This window comes from Pogona vitticeps, chromosome 15 (assembly GCF_051106095.1).
Source record: "Pogona vitticeps strain Pit_001003342236 chromosome 15, PviZW2.1, whole genome shotgun sequence".
In the NCBI taxonomy this organism is placed as follows: Eukaryota; Metazoa; Chordata; class Lepidosauria; order Squamata; family Agamidae; genus Pogona; species Pogona vitticeps.
In genome coordinates, this window is record NC_135797.1 from 6,077,093 (window position 1) to 6,102,433 (window position 25,341).

The 25,341-nt window shown below is 49.2% G+C and overlaps 1 protein-coding gene and 1 long non-coding RNA gene across 6 annotated transcripts in view; one reads left to right on the forward strand and one right to left on the reverse strand.

Annotated features, from left to right (window-relative positions):
* Positions 1 to 739: 739 nt before the first annotated feature.
* Positions 740 to 25,341, reverse strand: part of DNAJC4 (DnaJ heat shock protein family (Hsp40) member C4) — a 48,400-nt gene continuing 23,798 nt past the window's right edge. For all 5 annotated transcript variants that reach the window (XM_020801770.3, XM_072984054.2, XM_078381955.1 and 2 more), the window contains 4 exons: positions 11,111 to 11,289; positions 8,844 to 9,020; positions 2,015 to 2,101; positions 740 to 915 (listed from right to left, as the gene is read on the reverse strand). In XM_020801770.3, coding sequence (XP_020657429.3) covers positions 759 to 915; positions 2,015 to 2,101; positions 8,844 to 9,020; positions 11,111 to 11,289 — 600 coding nt within the window. In that variant the 3' untranslated portion in view covers positions 740 to 758. The remainder of the gene's footprint in view (positions 916 to 2,014; positions 2,102 to 8,843; positions 9,021 to 11,110; positions 11,290 to 25,341) is intronic.
* On the forward strand, positions 4,881 to 20,856 carry LOC144584834 (uncharacterized). Its single transcript, XR_013539307.1, has 2 exons — positions 4,881 to 4,996; positions 20,714 to 20,856. It is a non-coding gene; the product is annotated as an uncharacterized LOC144584834 (long non-coding RNA).

Consider the following 25,341-nt stretch of genomic DNA (forward strand, 5'->3'; position numbering starts at 1 on the left):
AAGCAGCTGCTTTGCTCTATTTTATGCATGACCGACAGCTCCCTGCTGCATCCTCTGAGACCCACTCGGGGTGGCTAGGAGAAGAATATTTTTTAATTCTAGCGGTGGCCCAGCAAAGACTTGAAGAAGTTTGGGTCGAGAGATCTGGTCGCCTCTGTTTGGCTGAGCAGCCAAAGATCCCCACCCGCCACCCCATCCAACACGCCGAGCCTTCGTCCCAGTTCCTAAATGGAGTGCAGAGCTAGCCCAGGAGATTTCGCTGCCTGAGGCAAAGGGCAAAAGGCTCGTCCCCCCCCCCCCAAATTCCAAGCATCAAACCCAACCAGAGCGACACTGGTATCTTTTCTTCATTGCGACGGGACACTGTCCCAGATGACGGGATGGTATTCTTTGCCATACCTGAAGACAGTGGGTGAGCTTAGGGGGCAGGGGGCAGGCCGCATGGGTCACACAGAGCTCTCCGCTGAAACCACGCCAACGGAGGAGACGAGCACCTCGTTCTGTTTTTTACCGCAACAGAGAAAAAAATGGATCGATGCAAGTAACCGCGGAAGCCCTTGCTTCGCTGCAGGACGACGCTTCTCTCGGAAAGGCCAAAAAGTGGAGAAGTTGAGCCGGAGGAAAGCGGGGGGCGCAGCCTAGGGCACCCTGTTTTGCTCACAGACCCCCCTAGACTCCTGTAGTGAGTGGCCCCCCCACTATCTGGCAAGGGCTGAAGGTAGACGGTGAAACACTGGGATCTCAGCTCCTGTTCAGTTTTATTTGGCAGTGGGGAGGGACGCCGCAGGATCCGTGACCGATCCAAAGCGTCCAGGGGCTGCAGCGAACCGCTTGCAGCGCGTGTAATACCGCTGGACAAATTCGTTCTGCTTCTGATACAGCAGCTCCAGCTGCTGCCGCTTCTTCCTTTTAGCCCTGCAGGGAAGGAAAAGGGGTACAGGTAAGTCCAGTGGACCCGTTTCCTGTTTTCCCCAATGCCAGGAATAAGGCGTGACTTACTCAGGATTTATTCACACCAAGAACTCATTCTCCAAAGCAGCCCCAACCACAACACAAAGGCCTGTCTGCCGATTTATCCTACAGTTGCACTGGGCCGTGCTGTGGACATCCACGCAGGAGCAGCATATCCCACAAAATGTAGTCTGTCTCATGTTTGTGTTAAGAAACAAGGAGTATTGCAAATTCTTCTCCAAGACATCCCCATTAACTGCTGCGGGTCTCCGCTGGCCTCTGGACAACCGAGAGACCGGTTTTTTGCACAAAGCATGCCGCTGTGCCAGAGTACGGTCACTGCCGGCTTGTTGCACAAATGTTTAAAAATCTGGAGCACCGAAGAGCCTGTTTTTAAGCCATCCGTCGGCCCTCTGAAGCTCGGTGTCCAAAAGCACCTGCGTGCTCATCTTCTTAAGGGGGGGAAACACTAGATTTATGCAGGGGCATTTTGCACAAAAATCCTAAGACCACAAAGCAGTTGTCTTATTTACGGGCTCAAGCCGAGGAAAAATTATAGGGGGGGCTTAGGAAGTACTCCACATGCTTTCTTAACAAAAATGAACGGATTAAGGAGATTTTCACACATCTATCTCTCCCCCCCCCCCCCCCGGATCAACCTCGAGATGCGGAGGGAGTGGGAAAGTCTGAAGTACGTAGTTTAATCGCCTTTTTTTTTACACCTAAGAAATAATTTAATGTCTGGGCTACGGATGTCAAAGAGAGCATTCTGCGCTCCTAGGATCACGTGGGAGGACCCATAATGGTGGGAGATACTTCTTGATCAAGCAAACATGCGCAGTTTCTTCCACCACTACCATTGGTTCGTCCCTCTTTGTTAACTTTTAAAAAATACATTTCCACATATTCTCCCATTTCACAGTGATTTTATCCGCTCACCCCCTAAATCATTCATGGTAACTCATTAGATCATCTTCGTAGGGTATCAGAGATAAGGGCTGTACGTACTTCTCTCCGTGGAAGCAAAAGCAGGAAAGACTGCTGGAGTTGCATAAATTCATACCTTGCTCGTTCCTTGCTTTCATTATATATCCGGGTGAGCTGTTCATTCTTCTCAGCCACTTTCCTTGCGCTAATTTCTGAAAACTGTCTGTAGGAAATTAGAGAGAGGGAGAAATAGAAGGAAAGCAGTACATGTTTAAGTGAACGGTGTGATTAGAAGGACAAAAAAACCAGAAATCCATATTTCTCCCAGTGTTGTAGGTGAGCCAGAGTTCCCAGGGTTGAATGCTGGCATCATCTGTCATTCTCTCAGCCTTCTTTGTTCCTCGGAGTACAGCTAAAATATTCACGGTAGCAGAGGGAGATGATGGAATTTCTGCAGCCCTATGTTATTATGAACTATCCCTGTGGAAGGGCAAAATATTTTGGGACAGCTTAATTTCAATGGGCAGTTAAGACCCATTAGATTCACAAAAGACCTACCCCTCGTGGAGATAAAAATGACAAGCACGGATTTGTTCATATGCGTTAACGCTGATGCTAACATTCTGAGTCTCTCTCATCAGCAAATTCTGCTATTGGGATAACCACAATGGCTTGACTGTACATCAAAATGCACCACGGCGTCATTGGTTCCTATGCAACTTTACTGCCACTGGCCAGAATCCTCTTGGCTATTTATGCCTGCATAAGGGAAACGGAGTATGTTGCAGTGCCAAACTGCCTTTCCTTAATGAGGTCCTGGTTGCATTCCTGACCACGTGTCCTGGGATTCCCAAGAAAGCCAAGGGACGGTTGCTGGTTTTAGTACCATCACCTCCCTGCCGGAAGAAAAGCCGACATCGCCAAAGAGGGGGTGCCGGTCAGCAGAAAAATACCAGCTTCAACAAGGCAGGAAGAAGAGCTGATGAGAACCCATCCTTCATCTTTTCCCCAATTATCATGACTAAAAGGGATTTTTAAATAGTTTTGCCTCTTTTAGTCTCTTTGTGTGTTTTACACCGAGCTGCAGAAAAACTGAGGTGAAGAGAGGGGAGAAAGGGACTCAGGCTGGCCAACCTCGCCAGCTCCCACAGTCCTTTGTAAACCTCTTGTTCTTTCTGAGCTGAAGGATGATGGGGTTGGTTGTGTGTGTGTGTGTCCATAGGAAGGCTGCAGATTGATTGACGGGTGTCCTCCCCCAGCCCTTTATCTGTGGGGAAATGGCTCAGAGGATTTGGAAGCAAGCTAAAAAAAAAAAGGCTGGCAGCTTTCTGAGGAAAACAGCTGGCAAGAGCAGGGGCCTGGCATGGGGTGAGGAGAGTTGTACTGTTAAAATGCTCCCGGTCTTCTTGGCACTCATCTGCCCGAGAGGTACCGAGCAGCAAAGAGCAGAGTAACAGCGATGGGAAACCTTCTATCTGCCGTTGTTGCAACTTTGCGGACAGATTCTGGGGACCTCGTGCATCCTCACTGACACCAGGGAATGGGAGAAACCGATTCCGTGTGCCCGGCCAGGAGTTTGCAACTTCTAAGGGCTAGAAAGGGGTCACCCTCTCGGAGGCTCTGGCAACTGAGCCAACAACTACAAGGGAGAATCTTCCACAATTTATTCCAGAATCAGCACGGGCGATTTTTCAACCACTACGCGACGTCAAGCACAATGCAAATCAGCCATCCTTCCCCCCTCCACCCATTTCCAGTCTGGACTTTGTCCCCTCCACCGCCGGGGGCTTCAACTTTTTTCCTAACAGCAAAAGCTTGAAATGGGGTATTGCCTGGGCGATTGTTTGTTCTACAAAAGATCAGGAGGTGTGACTATGGGTGGTTTTCTGTTTTGGGACAGCAGGAATGGCCACCTCCACACATTCTTTCTCCCTGGTATTTTGTTAATTTTTAAAAACAAATGATTTGAGTCGAGCGCTAAATCACGTCATCACGGCATGGCTCTGTTAGTTTGGCATTAGATCACCTTTGCACAAACAAAAGAGGAAGGAAAAAATGATATTGCTTTATATAGAGAAAAAAATCAATATAAAATCGAAACAACTCTGATAAACTCAGAAGACTACAATGTTTCCATGGTATCACAGACTCATAGAATAATGAAGATGGAAGGGGGCATCAAAGGCCATACAGTCCAACCGCCTGCTCAAGGCAGGAACCCAAACCAAAGCAGATCCAACAGGTGGTTTTCCGAATTTCTCTCGAACGCCTCCAAAGCTGGAATATATGTACAGGTTTGTATTTTATGGAGAACTTAAGAAAACTGTCCCCCGTGGCACAGAGGTTAAAGTGCAGTACTGCAGTGAAGATTCTGCTCATTAAATTGTAAACCATCCAGAGAAACCTGTAAGCACTATAGGGTGGAGCAAATGAGCAGCACGCTTTGCTTTTTCCCTACCACCCTGCTACCCTTCCAACAGTCCCAGCGGCTTGATGGCAGACCATAAAGGGAGAGGTTGGGACTGCCAGAAAGGCCATCTCAAAAGGAAGTGGAGCTGTGGGCACAGATCGAACCGCATGGGATTAAGGGGCCAGTGTGGACATTGGCACTGAAAAGACTCAGGGTCTCCACGGGGTCCCCCAAATCGAAAGCAAAAGAGACGGAGAGTCCAATTTAGCTTGCCACCGTGGGCATGCCCTAACTCAGCTCTCTCTGGTGCAGAAGGGGGTCCCACAGCAGCACAGAGTCCTGTGTATGTTCAGAGCAGAGTGTCTCCTTCTCTTCCATATGGGGAGACTTCTATTCTTCCTGCCATGGGGCTGCCAACCATTTTTAACAGCACACTTTGCTTACAGAAGGTGCGGCGAGCCAGAGAGCTCGAAAACAGCCAGGGGTGAGAGAGAGAGCACATGCAGGCTGCCCTATCCGACTCTGCACATCTGGACAGCGTAAACATAGAGGAGCCTCTTCCACACTGACAAAGAGAGATGCTTGTTTACATGAAGGATGATGGCCGGTGGCTATCGGCGAAAAAGGTGCCCACCTACCCCTCCCACCGCGGATCAGATGTGCGTTGGCATGAAAAGACTTCAGCCACTTTGAATGCAGATTGTGGATGTGAGTGTCCTCTGACTTTTTGCTGCTAATTGGGGTGGTGGATCAAAGGAAGCTTTCTGTGCCAGAAGGAAGAAATAATGCCTTTTAAAAATGGAAAATATAGAATTGCACAATGCCTGCTTTCTTTTCCATACTCGGAGAGTTTATCTGTAGACTGTATTAGTGGTCAGCTGCTACAGGACTACGGCTACTTCTGTGGCCTGTCAAAGCAGAATTTCAGCAGTGAAGCTTTTAAAAAAAGTGGAAAGGTAGTGGGGTGGGGGAATCTCTTGGGAAACAAATTGCTTTCTTCTGGCTTAAAATCAGCCCCACCAAAGTCACCTCGTCCTCCTAACACTCAAAACCGAAGAGCACACCCCGCCAAGGACGGTCTTCTCCCCATTTGGAGAACTGACGGGCACCCGCTGACCCCTGGGATTCCCTGCCACGCTGAGAAGCAACAAAAAAAAGGCTTGGAAGATTTATGACGAAAAACGTCCCTTTATGCCAGGCCGTCGCAGAAGGCTTATGCCACTGGGAGATGCTCTGTAGGAGGGCGGTCTCTCTTGTTCATGTCCCCATCTGGGCATGGGATTTGATTTATCAGGGTCCTCCCCCCCCCCGGTCTCTCTTCCCCTCTCATGTCCCTTAAACGGCTCCTCCCTGGCCTAAGTGGGCATGTTTAATTGCATTAGGCTTGATTAAAGGCCTCTCACGATTAAGCTCTCCCTGGCCATGGCTGGCTAATTAGGCAATGGATTAGAATTACAGCAGGCTGGTTGGCATGGGGGGCGTGCGGTTGGCAGGCTGTGTTGTCTACTCAGCCAGGAGGGGAAGCGGGGGGGGGGGAAGCCCTCTGATCCCAAAAACCAGCACCCACCAGGCCCATCGGCCACACACGGATCCCCAGTGTGATGGAGACCAGCCAGGAGCACTCAAAGAGAGATGCCATACGAGGAAGAATGGCAATAGACAGCTGGATTCAAGCTCATCAAGAGTCTAATTTTTCCCCCACCTCCTAGTGCTTTCCACCCCATTCTACACAAGGCTTTCTTTCTTTCTTTCTTTCTTTCTTTCTTTCTTTCTTTCTTTCTTTCTTTCTTTCTTTCTTTCTTTCTTTCTTTCTTACATGCAGAAATTCACAGCCATTTGATATGCTTTTATCTGTGTGGCATTTTGATACCCATGCCCCCATGGACTAAACTGTGTCGGCTGTCCATTTTGCAACTGTATACAGTATTCCTGTTTTTTCAAACATGTGCATGGTGCCAGATGTGATTCTGCCTTCTTTTGCTGAACCTCAGAAATGTAACGACCGCCTAGAATGGTCTTATAGGCCAGATGGGCGGGGTATAAATCAAATAAATCAAATAAATAAATAAACAAATTTCCGTCAGCCTCTGGGTAGGGCTGGTGACCCCCCCCCGGGGCAAAACCATTTAAAAATACTTTAGAGAGTAGATTTCTCACTCAAATTCCATCAATGTAGGGGGGCTGTTCCTGCCCCTCCACTGTGGAATGCTAGTGGCACAGCAATGCAAAAATCAATTTCTCTTTACAGTAATAAGCCAGGGAGAGTGTGCAACTTGTTTCTATATATATGTTCTGTTTTAAAAATTTCTATTTTATAAATCCATTCAAACTGCATAACAGGACAATACCTATTGTATTATAATAATAGTACATTTCTTATTCACAAACTCATTCCTTCACATATACACACTGTTTACATTACATATCTTTTATCTTTTCACGTAAATCTCTTCCCTGGCTCATTATTGCATTTTTATGTCTAGCTAATACCACCAGCAGTCCAACCCATTATCCACTTGGTTTACTTTATTTTTTGAACCCATGTCGGATTTCAACGGGTAGGTGCCATGTCTTATTTCTAAGCCTGATTGTGCTTCCCAAAATAAGGAGCAGGGAGAGTGCACATCTTGTTTTTAGGCCTGATCGTGCTTCCCACCATAATGCAAACCAAGCCGCCAATTTCCCATGCACCTTGTCTCAAATTTAAACATAGGTTCCACTGATCCTGCTCCCTTTAAATCTGGTTTTGTGGTGAAAAGATCCATCAGTGGTTGTAGAGATGCCTAGCAAAGGAGGAGGTAGGTGGTAACATGTTAGCCTCTTGCCCATCTTCATAGGGGAAGATAATTTTTCTGCTTAATGTCATAGACCGCTCCTGCACGTCAAGAGGAGCAGCAATGGGCTCCAGGAGAAATACCGCAAACTGATACGAGACCGCTTCCATGATTCCTCTACAAGCTATCAAAGCAGTGACTCCTATACTACAGGTTGACTTTAGATCCTACATAGTCTCAAACCCCTTTGTAGGGATGTTGAAGAGATATGGATCTCTTGGAGTTATTCGACACAAGCCCAGCCCTGCCTCCTTTGCGGTAAAAAGGACGCAGGACCAGGAAGGATTTGGAAGAGGACATCAAAGGTTGCCCAGGGCTTGGAATGTGTGACCTCAGAGGAGAAAGGCAGAAGGGCTTCTCAGCAAAAGCATCCTTTGAGGGCAGAAGAAGATTAAGAAGACGGTGGGAGTTAAAAGATGGACGGCTTGAGAGCAAAGCATTAGAAGGATCAGCCTTTATGGCGCTGAAAAAAGAGGACCTGGTGGCTGGAGACGCTTCTGCAGAAGATCTGCGGCGGTCCCATTTCCCTCTTTGAAAGTCATGCTTCTAGTTCTCATGGTGGTAACGCATGGGTAGGAGACAAGGCACCCTTGGAGCCAATCCTGGGCTTGTTCTTAGAATCCCCTGCCCACATCCCACAACAGGGACGGACGGGCTCGTCCTGTGCCACGAAAAGGGGCACGCGCCACAGTCTTGCCCAGGGCTGGTTTTAATAAAACCGAGGGATACAAGGAGAACAAGACGAACAAACGAAAAGAACACAGCAGGCTCAACGAAGATCTAAGGGCAAGTCACAATGCGGGACTCGATGATCCGTACGTTTCCCTTCCTGCTCTGCAGGTCTAAGATGATGAATGAATAAAGGAAAGCCTCCCAGTCTTGAGTCTTCCAATTATGGCAAGTTAGATACCCTAAGATGGGTCTGGGTAGATTTCAGGCCTGGAAAACCTATTGTTTTTCCCTGGCCCTCAAGGCCTGCCAGAACAAGGGTGCCTCTGAGCATACGCTGCGTCCATCCATTAATTTTTTTGGTAGCACAAGCTCGCAGGCTTCCTTTCCCACGACCGCACCTGTTTCTGTTATTTGCCTGAGATTTCTCAATGTCAGCAGTCCGACGGAGCTAGGGCGAGGTGTCGTCACTGGCCCAAATCCACTTGGGTAGCTCTGCTGGCGGATGGGAAACGGCGTAACTCGCAGCAACTAATTGCCACTTCTTAAGGCGTCTTTGTTTCAATTCCTGGGCCTTGCTGGACAGTACTGACCAGCGGACGAGAAATCCAAGCAGGGACTTGCTAATCTGCTGTGTGTTACGCCATTTCCCCTTTGCTAGGGTAGCAAGGCAAGAGGATTCTGGCCATGATTAGTAAACCCTAAGCAGCAGCTCCCTTGGCAACCGGGGAACTGCTGGGTGGATAAGTCAATAGTTTAGGCATCTGGCTGTGGAGCCAGAGGTTGGGAGTTTGATTCCCTCACGGTGCCTCCTTGGCAGAGACTAGACTCAAGGATCCACAAGCCCCCTTACAGCGCTTCAAATTCTAAAATGGTGATGATGGTTACATGAATCACCTGGAAACCTACCAGTACAACCTCGTGTACTTCTGCCTAAGCCTCCCCTCAGAAGCTTCATAAACAAGGGAGAGTCTTCTCCCGTCTCTCCAACTCAACTTACCATTTGGGGTTGATGAAGAAGATCGGGTAGGGGAATCTCCTGGGAAACCTACCTGTACGCTACGAACTGAATTAACGCGACGCCCATCATCATCATCAGTATGTACCGCACCAGCTTGTGGTTTCCCTGCCGTCTCCTCTCGGCCTCTTCTGCCGAAAATGGATCCCTGTAGTAGAATTGCTGAGCCCACTCGTCAAAGTCCTTCTCCTTGCCGGGCCCCGTTTTGCTCCTGAGGGGAAAAAGGAGGAGCATCTCGCTGAAAAACCGGACCAGGGGAGCCCGGAGGATGGGAGGGGGCCGCGCACCACCGCTTGCTGAACAAAAACAGCAGGGCTGTCCCAAGAGATTTTGAGATTTATTTATTTTTTCCCTCTTCAGGGTAGGCTTTCCCTCAGTGACTGACTTACCTGAGAGGGTTTTTTTTTTAAAGGGGACGGTCTGTATTTTTTGCTGCTTTTAAATCTATTTCTATAATGCGTTCATCTAACCCTATAAATATAAGGTTTATTTAATTCTTTTTAAATATTTGAACAACTTACTCTTTTTCGCTTCCAAATATTGTCTTTTTTTTAAAATGATATGAGCCGCCTTGGTTCCTTTTTTAGGAGAAAGGTGAGGTAAAATATTTTGGATGGATGGATGGATGGATGGATGGATGGATGGATGGATGGATGGATGGATGGATGGATGGATGGATGAGGCAGAGGTTCAGATGGCATGACACTCCCTCCATTTCATGTATGACTGGGTTGATAGCTGAGTCATATTTCAACTCATACTTCAAAAGTTCTTCCACTTGAAGGCAGTTTAGGAGGTGCAGGAACTGGGTGGCAAAAGCAGGAAACAGCCACAAGGCTCAGAAAAATGGTGGGTCGGGGTGGAACTCATTGCTTCTGCATTAAACAGGAAGAATGCACTGACCTTCATTTTTTTACATGTTAAAAGCCCAAACACTGCTTTAAAAATGTTATTCTCTAGATGCATCGTTTGCCCTGTTACCTTATTTAACGCAAAAGCAACTGCTGTAATGCTAACGTTTTCAATTAGTGGGTTATTTCCAAGCTCTGCCCACTCCGTCGGATGGCAGGGCCGGCCCAGAAAGGCGTGAAAGTCTTTCTTGCCCTCTCGGGGATGGGGTATATATTTGAGAATGACAAAGACAGGATGGGTGGCACCTCGGACCCTGAGGTGGTATCCAATATTTCTCGGACCCAGTGAGGGTTTTTGGAGGGGGGTCCCTCCCAGGTGTCCACACCCCTTTCCACATTAAAGCATTATTTAGTGATCTCCCAATGTTTTTGGAGGATGTCCTGTCTGATTCTACAACTCGGGAATTCTCTCTCTTAAGACTTAGCTAAGGTAAAGGTAAAGGTTCCCCTTGACAATTGTTGTCCAGTCGTGTTCGACTCCAGGGGGCGGTGCTCATCCCCGTTTCCAAGCCATAGAGCCAGTGTTTGTCCGAAGACAATCTTCCGTGGTCACATGGCCAGTGCGACTTAGACACGGAACGCTGTTACCTTCCCACCGAGATGGTACCTATTTATCTACTTGCATTTGCATGCTTTCGAACCGCTAGGTTGGCGGGAGCTGGGACAAGCAACGGGAGCTCACTCCATTGCGTGGATTCGATCTTATGACTGCTTGGTCTTCTGACCCTGCAGCACAGGCTTCTGCGGTTTAGCCCACAGCGCCACCACGGCTACTTGAGGGAAAAGCCTGAAGCTGAAACATGGTGGTACAGTGGTGCCTCGCTTAACGACGATAATCCGTTCCAGGAAAATCGCCGTTGAGCGAAAACATCGCAAAGCGAGAATTAAAACCCCATTGAAACGCACTGAAACCCGTTCAATCCGTTCCAATGGGGTAAAAACTCACCGTCCAGTGAAGATCCTCCATACGGCGGCCATTTTCGCTGCCTGTATAGCGAGGAATCCGTCCCTAAACACAGTGGGGAGCCATTTTAATCACCCGGCGCCCATTCTGAAACCACCGATCAGCTTTTCAAAAAACGTCGTTTTGTGACGAATCGGTTCCCGAAGCAGGGAACCGATCATTGCAAAGCGAAATTCCCCCATTCAGACCATCGTTTTGCGATCGCAAAAAGATTGTCGTTAAGCGGATTCGTCGTAATGCAGGGCAATCTTAAAGCAAGGCACCACTGTATTTGCAGCCTCACTACTTTCCCTTGGGCCCTTGAGGACCTCTGCAAATCAGAATTCGGCCCTCAAGCAGAAAAAGGGCCCTTTTCCCTCAAAGCCAGGCATAAAGCTGGCCTTGCACAGGAAAGCTTCTCTTGCAGAAGGAGCCCATTCACCATACCTTGTCTGAAAATCGGGGTTCCTTCCATAGCCGGGCGGAGGTCCCCAGGCGGCTCGGGCGGCTCGCATGCTGTCATACTGCCTCCGACTGCTCTCCTTACTTAACACTGTGTAGGCCTCGTTCAGCTTCACAAACTGGTTGTGCAGATCAGGATCACGTGGGTTGCTGTCAGGATGGAGCTGCAGAGAGAGGAGACAACGACAACCTGTGATTCCGGTGAACGCACGCGCACACGCGCCGGCCCGACTCCTCCGTTCTGGCCCCAAATATAAGGGTTCTGGGATTGCACATCTTAAAAAAAAAACATGACACAAAGCTAGGAAAAGAGAACCAACAGCAGTGTTTGGAAGATACAAAATTAGCGGCATAAAAGCAATGGTCACTTATTTTTTTTAAAAAAATTACTTATTGCTGTTGTTCTGTGAGGTCAAGACACCTCCGACTCAAAGTGACCCTAGGAATGAGCCCTCTCCAAAATCTCCTGTCCTCAACCGCCCTGCTCAGCTCTTGCAAACTGAAACCTTGTGGCTTCCTTGAGGGAGTCCGTCCATCTCCTATCTGGTCCTCCTCTTTCCCTGCTGCCTTCCACTTTTTCCAGCATTCTTGTCTTTTTCACAGAATCCTCCCGCCTTCTCTTGATAGGCCCAAAGTAGCTTCCGTTTCAACCTTTTTGCCTCCAGAGATAGTTCAGGCTTGATTTCATCTAGGACCCACTTGTTCTTCTTTCTGGAGGTCAAGGATGTATCCGAAAAGCTCTCCTCCCGCATCATATTTCAAATGAATCAATTTTTTTCTGCCAGCTTTCTCTACTATACAGCATTCACATCAATCCATAGCGAAAAATACAAAAGCGTGCGGGCAACCTCGGTCTCGGCCTCCAGGGACGCATCCTTACACTCGAAGAGCTTTTCTAATTCTTTCACGGATGCCTTTCCAAGTCTCAGTCTTGATTAACCCGCTACACCGAATGCATCGCCCTTCTTTCAAAGAGCTCAGCCAAGGTGGCACACGGGGCTCTCATTCCCCCCTCCCCGGATTTATCCTCACGCCTCCCCTGCCAAGTAGACCAGGCTGAGAGAGAGCGACTGGCCAGTTTCACGGCTTAGCAAATTGGTCAAGCCTGTCACTTCAGTCACGACCCCAACGCTGGCTCTCTAGCTGAACAGCAATCGGAGACGCCACCTAAAAGGTTGCGGGCCCCGTTCCTCGGGCAAAGCCACACCAGCGCTGCTCCTCCACTGAGCCAGCAAACCGCCGCGGTGGCTTGGCCCGGATGCAGGGGGTGTGCCAGAGAGCCGTAATCTCTGATTCCAGCTGGCCAGCAAGCTGCAACCGGCTCCCAGCCGAGGGATCGCAGGAGAGGCTGCCAGAGAGGAAGATAAGTGGCTGGAGGCCTCCTTCCAAAGACAATAACCTGGGACAAAGGGCCTGGCCCGCCCGAGGCTGCCGTTTTCTGTTACTGCCGGGCCGACGGCTCCTGCAATGCCCCCCGCAAGCATTCGTCCGCAGTGGGTGGCAAGAGAGACCCATCTTCAGTGAATGCCCTTCCAGCCCCTTGGAGACTCTGGACTCCCCCGACCGATGCTCTGCTAGCAAGGGGGGGGAGCCAGCTTTTCAGTCCTGGGAAAATGAAGCAGCCCACCTGAGTTCTTCTTAATTTAAACAGGACACAACCCCCAATTGAGGTGAAGGGGGTCCTGACTCAGCAGAGTGTAAGCTCGAAGGAAGGAAGGAAGGAAGGAAGGAAGGAAGGAAGGAAGGAAGGAAGGGAGGGATTATAATACGTATTTTTGTTTTGTGGCCAACAAATCAAGCTCCTATTCTCCCGTTTCGGGCCAATCTTAGCTCAGTGGCAAAAGCAGAGCTTTGCAAGCAGAAGGTCCCAGATGTGATCCTTGAAATCCCTCCATAAGATCCGCATCTCAGCGTCGCTGCTGGGCAGTTTTGGCAACACTGAAGATGGACCTCTGGTCTTATCTGGTACAAAACAAATTCCTACATTCTTTAACATGAGCTTTACTGAAAAGAATGGAAGCAGAAACCTGTTTGGGCGGTGGTTATAGCCCTCCATGTGGGGGTGGGGGTGTTGGAATCCTGATTTAGTGAAGCAGGAATAACATAGCGCTCAAGGGGGCTGCGTGGAAAGTTGCATGGCGGGGAATCGAAAGGAGCCTTCGGAGCATTGAGTGCCCGCAATTAAAACAGCCCTGCAATTAAAAACCCTGGAAGCAACGGCTGGGAAGAGGAAGGGGAGGAAGAGAGGGGGAATTTTCTGGGACAGAAAGAAAGAAAGGGGGGGGGGGATTCAGAATGAACCCGTTTGTTTTCCCGGGAGGTAATCCTTCAACGGAGATGAACTCCCACGATGTGGGTTTGGTGATGGGGATGCAGAAAGAGAGAGGGCCTGGAAATATGGGACAGCTCCTTCCATACGCCGTGCTATCCTGATCAACCTATGAAAAATCCCAACAGCTAGGAGGTGCTCAAAGTTTGCCATTTCGTTTCCAAATCCTTGCTTTGGGGGTGGATGAGAACTTTTCGCTCAACGACTACAAAACCATATAACAAGCTGTTCTTTTGGCCTCCATCACTTGTCCTTGTTAGCCCAGATTGACACCCTTGAAGAGGAAATGAAGAAATTAAAATGGTTAAAAGATTTTGTATACCTTGGTTCAGACATTAGCCCAAAAGGAGATGGAAGCCAAGAAATCAGAAGAAGGCTAAGACTTGGAAGGGCAGCGATGAGAGAAATAGTGTAGAGAAGGTCAAGGGTAAGGATGTGTCACTTCGAGATCAAGAGCAAGACCATCATCGGTGCTATTTTATTCCCAACCACTACGTACAGGTGTAAAACCTGGGCAGTAAAGAAAGCTGACAGGAAGAAAAAATGGTGCTGGAGGAGAACTCTGTGGATAGCCTGGACAGCTAGAAAGATGAAGAAGTGGGTCCTAGATCAAATCAAGCCTGAACTCTCTGGAGACAAAAAAAAAATGATGAAACTCAAGATTGTCCTACTTTGGGCGCATCCTGTGAAGGCAAGACCCACTGTAAAAGACGATGGTGCTACGAAAAGCTGAAGGCAGAAGCAAAAGAGGAAGATGGGCTGATTCTTTGAAAGAAGCCACGACTTTGAGTTTGCAAGAATGAAGAGGGGGCTGCTGAGGACAGGACATTTGGGTGTGTGGGTGTGTGTGCCACTCATTCATAGGGTTGCCATAAGTGAGAGACGACTTGCCAGCATGTAAGAACAACAGAGACAATGAACCTGAAAACGCAAAACGAGTTCTGAGAGAGTTGAAACCTGGGAGCATCTAGGTCAAAGAGTTCCAGTAGGTTATTGAAACTATTGTGAGTTCTCCCCCTTAAAAAAGAAAAAGAAAACGACAAACCTGTTTAACCAGAGGGCAGAACGGGAATGAGAAACCCATAAAACAATCCTGCCTCCAAATCCCATCTGACCAGGATCCTGGGGAGAGACAGGCAGTGATGCTTTGCTGCAGATATTCGGCGCTCCCGGCTAGCTTTTCTTGCTTATCCCTCTGAATAGCATCGGACAGAAAGACCCTCTGGGTCTCCAGATGTCCTTGGGCTAAAACTCCCAGAAGCCTTCACCACGAGCTGTGTTGACCAGAACATCTGGGGACCCCCAAGGTTGGGAACCTCTAATCTAGCCCACAGTTACAAACTACAACTCCCACCGTCGAGCACCGGTCCGCCATGCCACAGGGAGATTCGGGGACCTGCTCTAGTCCAGTTTTTGGTTTCCTAGAAGGGCTCTTTGCAAAACTCAAAAGCAGACCTTAGAGGTAATGGCTGTCTATAGCGGTGGCTGCCCAGCTACCAGTATTCCAGATGTGGGATGGTTCGGAACTTGGGGGGTTCCATTTCACTATTAGAAGGGCTGCTTTAAAGGGTCTCCTGTGAATATATCTAAGATCATTTTATCCAGACATGGAATCTATGGGTGTCATTTAAAAAAAGAGAGAGATTCTGTTAGAGAAACCTAGGACTGCTCCATAGAATGAGCAGGAAGGTGCTCAAAACACAGCAGAAGAGTTGCCTTACTGCATTGGGAAGATCATAACATTTGTGCTCCCAGGAAGACTTGCCAAGGATCCCATAAAGAGCACAGGATCCAAGAACCAGGGAGCCGGGAAAAGCTTTTAGCATCACATTCTCCCAGCAACAAACTCGGCTGCTCTACCACCAGGAGATGATTACTGTATTTTTCCATGTATAAGACTATACTTTTGTCTAAAATATTTAGATTAAAAATTGACAGTCCTCTCATACACGGAGGTAAGCTGAGGAGAGGAAAAACAAGTGGAGGGGAAAGCAGGGATCAAAGCGATCCTGCAGGGTTTTGATCCCTGTGTTCTCATCCACTTGCTAAGCCTTAGCAAAAGGAAAGCAGGGATCAAAGTGCTGCAGATTGGCTTTGATCCTTGCTTTCTCCTCTGCTTATTAAGTCCCATGGGGATTAGCAAAAGGAGGGGGAAACGCTCAAAGCAATCCCATGGCTGTATAAGGGGGAAAGGGATCAAAATGATCATGCAGTCGTGGGATAGCTTTGATCCCTTTCCCCCTCCTTTTCCTAAGCCTCGCGGGGCTTAGAACGAAGGGAGAAAGCAGGGATCAAAGCAATCCTGCAGTGTTTTGATCCCTTTCCCCCTACACTTGCTAAGCCCCACTTAGATTTCTTAATTTTGGTTTAGAAAAGTGGAGGGCGTCTTATACACAGGGGAGTCTTATACACGGAAAAATACGGTAACTGCTTTACACGGACTGAATTAAAAACAGCCGCGTGGATCCTGCCCTCTGAAAGCACGGTACAGATTTTAAAAGGAGAACTTCTTAAACGGTGGTTCCTAAGCCCTATTCAGGTGGTCTGTGAAGTGGCAAGAGTGATCTAAACACGGCCCTACTATTTGACTTGGTTTCTTCTTTTCCCAAACAGTACAGGGTCTAAACCAAACCGTTCGTCCTAAATAGACTTACACCCAGTGTTCTTGGACTACAACTCCCAGAAGCCACCACCACTAACTGTGCTGGCCAGGGCTTCAGGGAGTTGCAGTCCAAGGACATCTGGCGACCCAAAGTTGCATTATAGCATCCATGTTTTTTGGCTCTGGATGAAGACAGTTGGTCCCCCCCTCACTGCTCTGACAACACTGGTTTCTATGACATCTAATTAGGGCTAACGAATCAGTGAAAACTCAGGAGGTCCTCATGCAGCAGAGGTTCCACAGTGGAGATCAACATCTAGATCTGGCCACGGTAACTATTTTGAAGATAGCCAAGGTATCAAACAGGCTCAAAGGCTGTGGTTTTCAAAACATCGCTCGAGTGCAGGCTATAATCTTCTCTAAATATCTGCGAGTTAAAGGCTGGAGTGAAGTAATTAAAAGATGAGTTATGTTTGTGCTTTGATTTGTTAAGGGAAAACGTTATTACATAGTTCAGTGAGATTCATCCAACACATAATCAAGTGGGAGGATGATACTTGAAAACTGCTGCTTCAAAAACAAATATGTAGCTATGTTATTGGTAAATCTTTCTATTAAAAACTACTCTTTTTTGGTAGATGTTAAATCTGCTGTTCATCAATTTTATGGGATGACCCTGAATTATATGAATCAGGGGCGAAACACTATCCCTTTCATTTGTTCCACACCATGATAGATTTCCAAACCGGCTGACATGTAATTCCATTGCCATTCTCTGAATAAAAAAGCCGAAACACTCCAGCCTTTCTTGAGAAGGAAATAAGGAAAGCATGTTGTAATCTTAAATAACTGGTTTTGCAAGGCATTTCTCTGAATTGTGTGTGTTTATTTAAAAAGCATATACAGTATTTAGTTTTGTTACAAATCCATCAACGTTTAGTGGGCATGTTCACGTGTAATGATAAACCATGGCTTATGTCAGCCATGATGGTTTGTTGCTTAAGCCATAAACTGCACAGCAGAGGATCAAGAAAACCATTATTTGTCTTTCCCAGTTATGGTTTGCTTCTCTCTCAATATTCACTCCTGTTTCAGGGTGAGCAGCTGGGGACCTGAGCCAGGGACAAGGCAGAGTTGCTGTTTATGGGGGTCACGACAAACTATAGTTAAACAAACCAGAGTCCTAGACCCAAGAACAAACCATAGGTTCAGCCTGTGATTTGCACATTGGTTAACAAACCAAAGCTAATTAGCATAGCCCAATTTAGATCTTATGACAAGCCAGATTTCAACAAATGGCACTATGGCTCGTTCACAGGGTAGTCACACACATCACAACAAAGCAAGTTTCAACCAGCCATGCAAAGGATTGTGGAGTGGAAACAATGTAACCAACTCCCAAAAGTCAAGCCCAGTTAATTTTTGGTTAATTACTGTATTATTCTATGTATAAGACCCCCCCCCCCACTTTTCTAATCCAAAATTAAGAAATCTAACTGGGGCTTAGCAATTGCAGGGGGAAAGGGATCAAAGCGTAGCAGGATCGCTTTGATCCCTGCTTTCCCTTCCACTTGTTTTTGTTCTCTCCTCAGCTTACTTCCGTGTATAAGACGACCCTCAATTTTTAGTCTAAAAATTTTAGACAAAAGTATAGCCTTATACACGGAAAAATACAGTAGTTCCAAAACCCACATTCTGGCTGCATGGACATGTATGAACATCACCTCCTACTTCTAGGATAAATGGCATCCATAGCAAGGAGCCCTTTCCCCCGCCTGCAGTTCCCCAGTTTACGACTCCTCCTTTTTTTTAAAAAGTGCTTATACGGTGCTTATACTGTTTACAGTATTTGCAGTGCTTAAACTGTTTATAGTACTTGGAGTGCTCAAGCAGCTTCAGAATGAAGCCTTTAAGTGAAATCATGCCCATCTGCATTTTTTAAAAAAATCTGGAACGAAAACGACATCAGAATGGAAGCTGAAAACAAGACATCCATGACAATGAACGGGTGTATGCTTTTTAAACTGAACCTCACCACTGTAACCTGTCGGATGGCGCTCTGCTGTTATAGCCGATCTTGGTTTTTATTTGAGCCTGTTTTTCAAATCGGGTGGTGAACGACCTCCATCCCCAGTTCCGGGACAAAGCGGGCGAGAGAAATCAAATAAGTAGGTGAAATTTCTTTATTTTTGCAGAATGGACCCAAACTACCTGGCGAACCTTCAGTAGGCGCTCCGTAAAGTTACTGATCTCAGTTCAGGATCGCCTCACATTCAGCCCTCCACAACCCTGCCCGAGCCCAGGTCTGTCATTCCCAAAACAGAGGGGACGCTCTACGAGCCCGCACGGCAAACCCCCTGATATAAACCTCCCTCCCAAGCAAAGCTGGCCTTGCTCAGCAGAGGCTGAAGCAACTGGAGGGGGAGAAGATGTTTTGGAATGATAAAGGGGGCTTGTATCTTTTGGGGGCTGCTTGCATTCCCCCCCCCCTTAGAGAGGGAAGGAAGGACCAACAACACCTCACTCCATCCCCTGCTTACCGAAACTCCTCTTAAACGCAGGTTTAAGAGGCCGTCGGACCGAGTTCAGAGGGAAGATGGGCTTGTTCTGTGCTGTCCCTCCCCGTGGCTCCAAAGAAATACAGAACTGTGAACACCCTCCCTGTTTAACTCAGCAACCCTGGGCCTGACAAGCTAATAAATCCTCCCTGACGGTTAATTAAGCGATCTGACGCAAGAAAGCAAGCGGAGCTGGAGGGGGAGGCGATGGTTTCGGAGCAGCGGGTCAAAGGAGCAGGGGTGGACCTTAAGCCCCTGCTCCTGAAAAAAAATGCCAGGGCAGCAGAGAAAAGGAAAGGGTGGGGGGAGGAAGGAAGGGACAGATGGACTGATGCCCCCCCCAGTGCTGGAAAAGAGGAATGTGTCCAGCAAAGGGTGAGGCTCCAGCTGTGACCTAGATGATCTATCCCTCCTGGAATAGCCTGGGGATCCAGAACTTGCCCCTGCCTGGGGGGCCTCCCCTTTTGTCTTCATTCACCGCATGCGTCTACCGCCCAGTCTGCACCACTGACCCTGGAGAGGGATCAGCCAAAAGGGACCTGTCCTGACACACAACCGATTGTGGGCACCAGAGGCTCCCTCCCGGGGCTGGGTGCCCTCGTGCTGTCATTGTCAAGGCCAGGGTTGGGACGGGCCGGATCCAGAGGTCACGTCTCTCCGGCTCAGGGCCCCACGAAGGCTGATGCCCCAAAAACAAGCATGCAGATGATACGGCTCTACTGATCAGGCCAGGACAGAAAGTCAAGCTCCTGGGACTGCCTGCTTATTACAGGGGGCTGACGGTGCTTCCACTAATTCTTCTGACACCCCCCCCAAGAATTCACATGAGGTTCGGTTCTCACTCGGCACACAAGACTTGTTCTGAAAGCCATCCTATAAGGGCTGATACTGGGCCACATCCGCAGCTTCTGAAAGTGGCCAGTTTGAGAATCTCTATCTTGAGCCTGCCCGAGGATCGAGATCATCAGGGGAGGCCTTTCTCTCAATCCCACCACCCTCAAACCTGCTGTCTGATGGGGACACTCTGGAACCAAAGGAAACAAGGGCACTGGGGATTAAAAGCCTGTCCTTATTTTAGTTCTTGAAGGTTGCTCATGTCTGGGTGGGTGGATAAGAATGAATATGGTGCCATACGGAGGGGGTCGTCAACCCCTGGTCCACGGCCCAGTGCCGGTCCGTGGGCTTCCCAGAATTGGGCTGTGGATATGGATCTCCAATCCCCTGCTCACACGGTGGGTGTGTCACACTCATGGGGGGCATGTCATGCTCGTGGCAGGCGTGTCCCGCCCCCCCCGGTGCCTGGAGCTCGCTTCCCCCAGCCAGTCCGCGGCCCCAAAAAGGTTGGGGACCACTACCATACGGGGATCCTTCCAGGTTCTGAACTAGAGATGGGCAACAACTGCCAGTTCATTTTTCAGCCAATAATTTGACATTTCCCAACCCCGCCTCCTCCAGCAGGCAGCCCCTCAGAGGCAGTGCTTGGAGGAGGCGGGGTAAGGAAGCTGGGGGCTGCCTCTGAGTGGGCAAGCTGCTGGAGGAGGCAGAGAAACCAACCGGCACAAACAGCTGAAGCAGTCTGTGCCCATCTCTATTCTGAACCATGCCGGCGAGCAACCCAGTGAGATCATAACTTGACCGGTTTGTCAGGTGCAAGTTTCCTTCAAACTCTCAAAGCTCTTCCTTGGACGAAGAAGGTCCAATTCAGACTGTGTCCCAAAAAGGTTCTGGCTTTAAATGCCAGCGTCCTAAACTGGCACGGTTATACAACAGGAGGTATCAAAGCCAGGGAGGACAGTTAAGGAGCTAATCCTGAACAAGAAGAGGAATAGAAGGTGTGTCTCACCCAACGCCAGACCTCAAGGAGGCCTGGCCTTCCTTATCTTGGAGCACACTCTGGTATGGGGTGAAGGACCCTTCCGTCTCAGAAGCAAACATTCTGGGAAAATGGTATGAAGCTGTTCCAGTTCTGCAGAGGTCTGCTGTCACCCAGTTGCTGTTATGATGCAAATCTTTTTATTATTATTTCTCTTGCTCACTGCCTAGTGCCGAGTGTTTGAGAGCTTTGCTTTAAAGGTGTTGTTCTTTTTACACACTTGCAGGCCTCTCTGGAGACCCATGCAATCAAGGAGGTGAAGGACAAAACACACACCAAAAAAAGGGATCAAGAAATACAGAAGCAGGGCGTGCCTTGTGAAAACAGCCAGAAGACGACAACAGGGACCTGAAATCCAGATAAGGAGAAGAACCCACAGAAGGCTTTATACTATTTGAGGGATCAAGGCTTTGGGTTTTTTTTAAAAAAAGGTTGGATTTACCTGGCAAGCCTCTGTAGGCTCCCCTTGTTGGGTAAACATGACATAACCCAGAACCAGGATTCTTGCTCCATGTGAGAAAACACCCTGGCACAGGAGGAAAAAGATGTATATAAAAGGCAGCGAAGTTCCCCAGAGGGCAAATTCCAAAATCCGTATTTTGGTCATCGCTTTCTTAGGCCACCCAAAACGGCCCAAAATTCTGTGTAAGCATTTAAGATCACAGAAGGTAGGAAGAAAGAAACAAGAGTCTTCTTAAATACAAAAGCCCCCCCCCCCCAAGTCAAGGGTCTCTTAGCTTTTTGTCTCTCTATCTGTGACATTTATACCCTGCTGTTCATCGAATGAGGCCCGGATGACATACCAGTCTCTCCATTTCTCCACGTTACCCTCACAACAACCCTGTGCAGTAGGTCTGACTATGACTGAGTGGGGACTTAAACTCTCCCTATACAGTGGTGCCTCGCTTTACGATTGCCCCACATTATGATGAATCCACTTAACGACGATCTTTTTGCGATTGCAATTGCGATCGCAAAACGATGGTCTGAGTGGGGGAATTTCGCTTTGCGATGATCGGTTCACTGCTTCGGGAACCGATTCTTCGCAAAACGATGTTTTTTGAACAGCTGATCGGCGGTTTCAAAATGGCCGCCGGGTGATTAAAATGGCTCCCCGCTGTGTTTAGGGACAGATTCCTTGCTATACAGGCAGTGAAAATGGCTGCCGTATGGAGTATCTTCGCTGGACAGTGAGTTTTTACCCCACTGGAACACAACGAACGGGTTTCAATGCGTTTCAATGGGGGTATTTATTTCGCTTTACGATGTTCTCGCTTAACAGTGATTTTCCTGGAACGGATTATCGCCGTTAAGTGAGGCACCACTGTATCATTCCCTATTATGGGCTGCTGCAAGCACTGGGATGTCATGCCCCCTCATTCTGGAAGGAGCCCCCCGGAATACAACAACATCTGAAGGGCTGGGTTGCCTTCACTGTATCCTCACATGGCATTTTAGAAATGTCTTGCTGGCCGTGGGCACAGGCTCCCTCTCTGTTTACCTTGCAAGTGGTGGGTTTTGGGAATGGCGCTAGAGAGCAAACAGTGACCGTGTGGGCCAACGCTTACAGGAAACCTGGCAGGTGGCAAAAAGAACTTGAGCACCCAGCACGGGACGGACTTTAACTCCTTCAGGGAAACGTTAATTTTTCTGCAGCAGGCCCAGAATTTGCTGAAACCTGTGTCCTGTTAACTGCTTAGCGCTAAAGCATGCCAGCGCTTTAGCGCGCCACTGGCGATTAGAAAACCCACAGTGGTGCCAACGTTGTATTGGCGACATCCAGCACGGCAGGTGTCGAGAGTTAACGGGTGCTTCCGGATGCTTTTAAGCCTCAGGATTGGGACTTGTAGAAAAAGTTGTGGGGGAATAAAATGGCAGAAAGCGACCCAACACAGTTGCCAATAATACACCCTGGCACAAGGTAAAACAATTAACGCAGGAAGCAACTGCAAATGTGACACAGACATCTGATAATACACTAGAACTTGATGAATTAAAAGCTCCCCTACATGCCTTTGTGGAAATGCTCTTGAAAAACAGATACGGGTTTTGGTGAGATGGGAGGGAGGGAGGCATTTCCATTAGAAAGATACCGGTCGGAGGTGAAAGATGTTAGCAAACTAAGGATGCTCTTCGAGGTTTTGGAGTTTGTCCCCTGCCTTGAGCTTCCTCCGAAACTTTTGCAACAGGGCCTGGAACGCCCCCGTGCCCCCCAATTGTACAATATCTGGTCTGTCCCAAACCTTCCCTAGCAGCCTCTTCCCTCTCTCCTCCTGGCGTCACTTGCCCTTCCTGCCAAAAGCGTGCCACATAAGGGATCCGGGGATCATTGCATGACTGGTGAAGAGGAAACTGGGATCGGGGCAAAGAAGGGAGGACTATGTGCCCCCCCCCGCAGATAACCTTGCGTTAAAAATCTACTGGGAATAAAGTACGCCAAAGTTTTTTTTTTTAAGGGGGGGGAGAGAAAAAGAGGGAAAGGACCCTGGTTACAGATTGATCTGAAGTGCTGCTCGTTGATCGGACATTTCAACATCACCGTTCTCCCTCCGGCCAGTTTATTTCCTGCCCGTGTTGAAGAAATAAGCAAATGGGCTCGAGGCTGGCCGGGACAGAGAGCGGCCCTCCCCAAAAAGATAAAGACTTCCAATGCTAAGGATTCTGGGCTGTCCTCCAACACAGAAGGGGCTGGAGACGGGGTAAAAGAGGGAACCCGCCAGCGGCCGGTAACCCTTCCCTCATAAGCTGTGGCCACGTTTGGGAGCTGTGGACGGGGAGGGAACGAGGGCAGGGGTTTCCTGGAAGGGTTCCTGGGAAAGAGAGATTGTATGATAGGGGACTGGGTTGGTTAAGTACATGCGCTTCCCCTCCTGGTTGGGTTGTGCAAACAAGGGGAGGACATGGAGCCAGATCCTGTGCATACAAAGTGCAAATCTAAACAAGAAGCGGATGAATAACATTCAAAGGGGTTTGCCAACTCCGTATCATCTAGACACAGAGGAACCTCTCTAGTTTGCCTGTGGACGATTCACAGTTCTAATCAGCACCTGACGAGGGCGAGCCAGACCATCATCATCATCGCTGTCCTCTTAGAGCTGCACGGTGGGAAGGGACCCTATAGATCAGCAATGGCGAACCTAGGGCACGCGTGCCATGGAGGGCGTGCAGAGCCCTCTCTGCAGGCACACAAGCTATAAATCGCCGGATCACTACTTCACCCCCCGTAGCCAAACTACAGAGGCTGCAGCCGTGGGGATGGCGCTTCGACAGGTGGCAGGCATGGATCCAGAGCGGCTGGCACTGGTGGCAGATCCGGAGGGGGATCTCGAGGCACCTCCGTGCCCAGGATTCCCCCCTTCCGCCGCCACTTCCGGTTCTGCTGCCGTCTGCTGTCTCCCCCCCCCCCCCCCAAAAGTTTGGGCACGGGAGTCGAAAAAGGTTCGCCGTCACTGCTATACGTAGATCACCGAGTCCAGCCCCCTAATCAAGGAGGCACAGCGGGGAATCGAACTCCCAACTTTGGGCTCCACAGGCAGATACTTAAAACCCCTGAGCTACGTTCATTTGTGTGCCTTTTGCATAAAGAGGGGTGCCATGAGGACAAGGGCCTGGCATTTTCAGCCCCCCCCCCAGCAATTTTCCTCCGACAAAGCCTGCCCATCCCAACTAGTCTGCAAAGGGAGAGGTGCAGGTCTGTGTTTTCAGGCCAGAAACGGTCACGCCTTCAGGCAGAACCATTCCAGTCTCCTTTTGCCCATGCAATGCATAGCATCAGCACCCTCTGGTCTTTCCCCCTCGCCCAGCCCTGTTCGCTCGATCAAGGCCAGCCTCCACCCTATCCAGGAGGCAGGGTCGGATCCTGGAGAAGCCCCAGGGCTGCCGGCAGTTCCTCGGAGGGCCGGTCTTTCTCAATTCTTGCACAAAAGCTTTCAGAGCTGGCACCAGCCGGGCAGAAATTGAGGGCAGAGATCCAGGGCCCCATTTAGCAGAACGGGCAGGATGGCTGGAGCACAAAAGCCCGGCGGCAGGCGAGCTTAGCATAATTTGACCTAAGTGCAGCAATACCCATGACCATGCTAAGAGCATCCTGTTCTCTCAATTAGATCATTCCACCCAGAATCTCAAATGGCCTAATTCTGTTATTAGGTTTTCGGTGCCTCCAGTCAGGGCTCTGGCGCCGCAGGCTAGACGAGAAACTCTGGACAGCTCTGGGGTTGTGGAGCCAGAGATTGGGAGTTCGATTCCCCCACTGAGCCTCCTGGGGAGGGGCTGGACTGGATGATCTCAAGGGGTCCCTTCCAGCTCTGCCGTTCTAGGAGGGGAAAGCGACATCCCTCCCATCCATCCCCAATTTATGGAACCAGAGAATACATTGCCTTCACTCCACCCTTGTCGCACACGGTCCCCACCCTGGACACCAACGATGGCTTGACATTCTCCTCCTCCATCAGATAATGAGAACTCGGTTCTGAGCCAGTGTGGCTGTTACGGGCGGGGGGGGGGGGGAGAGTGAGAGAGGAGGAGGCTGGCCTCTCTTCCAGGAGCTCAGAGAATCTCCTTGACCATCAAGCCAAGCCAAACACCACTTGGAAGTCATCACTTAAACACTGGGGGCCAGAGGCCACCTTGTGAACGGCAGGGGGGAGAAGGACGAGGTCCGGTCCGGGATGTGGCTTCTTCCCAGACCCTCCGGGATCCGCAGGGAAAAGGAACAGCTGTGCGCAGATGGTGGGGAGCCTTCTCGCTTGGCGCTGCGCTCCCTGTCGGACAGACCCCCGTTTTGCAAGGAACGAAACAGAAGCGACACAAGAATCCTCAAAGTGGATGCCCTGCCAGGCGCTGATCCCGCTGACT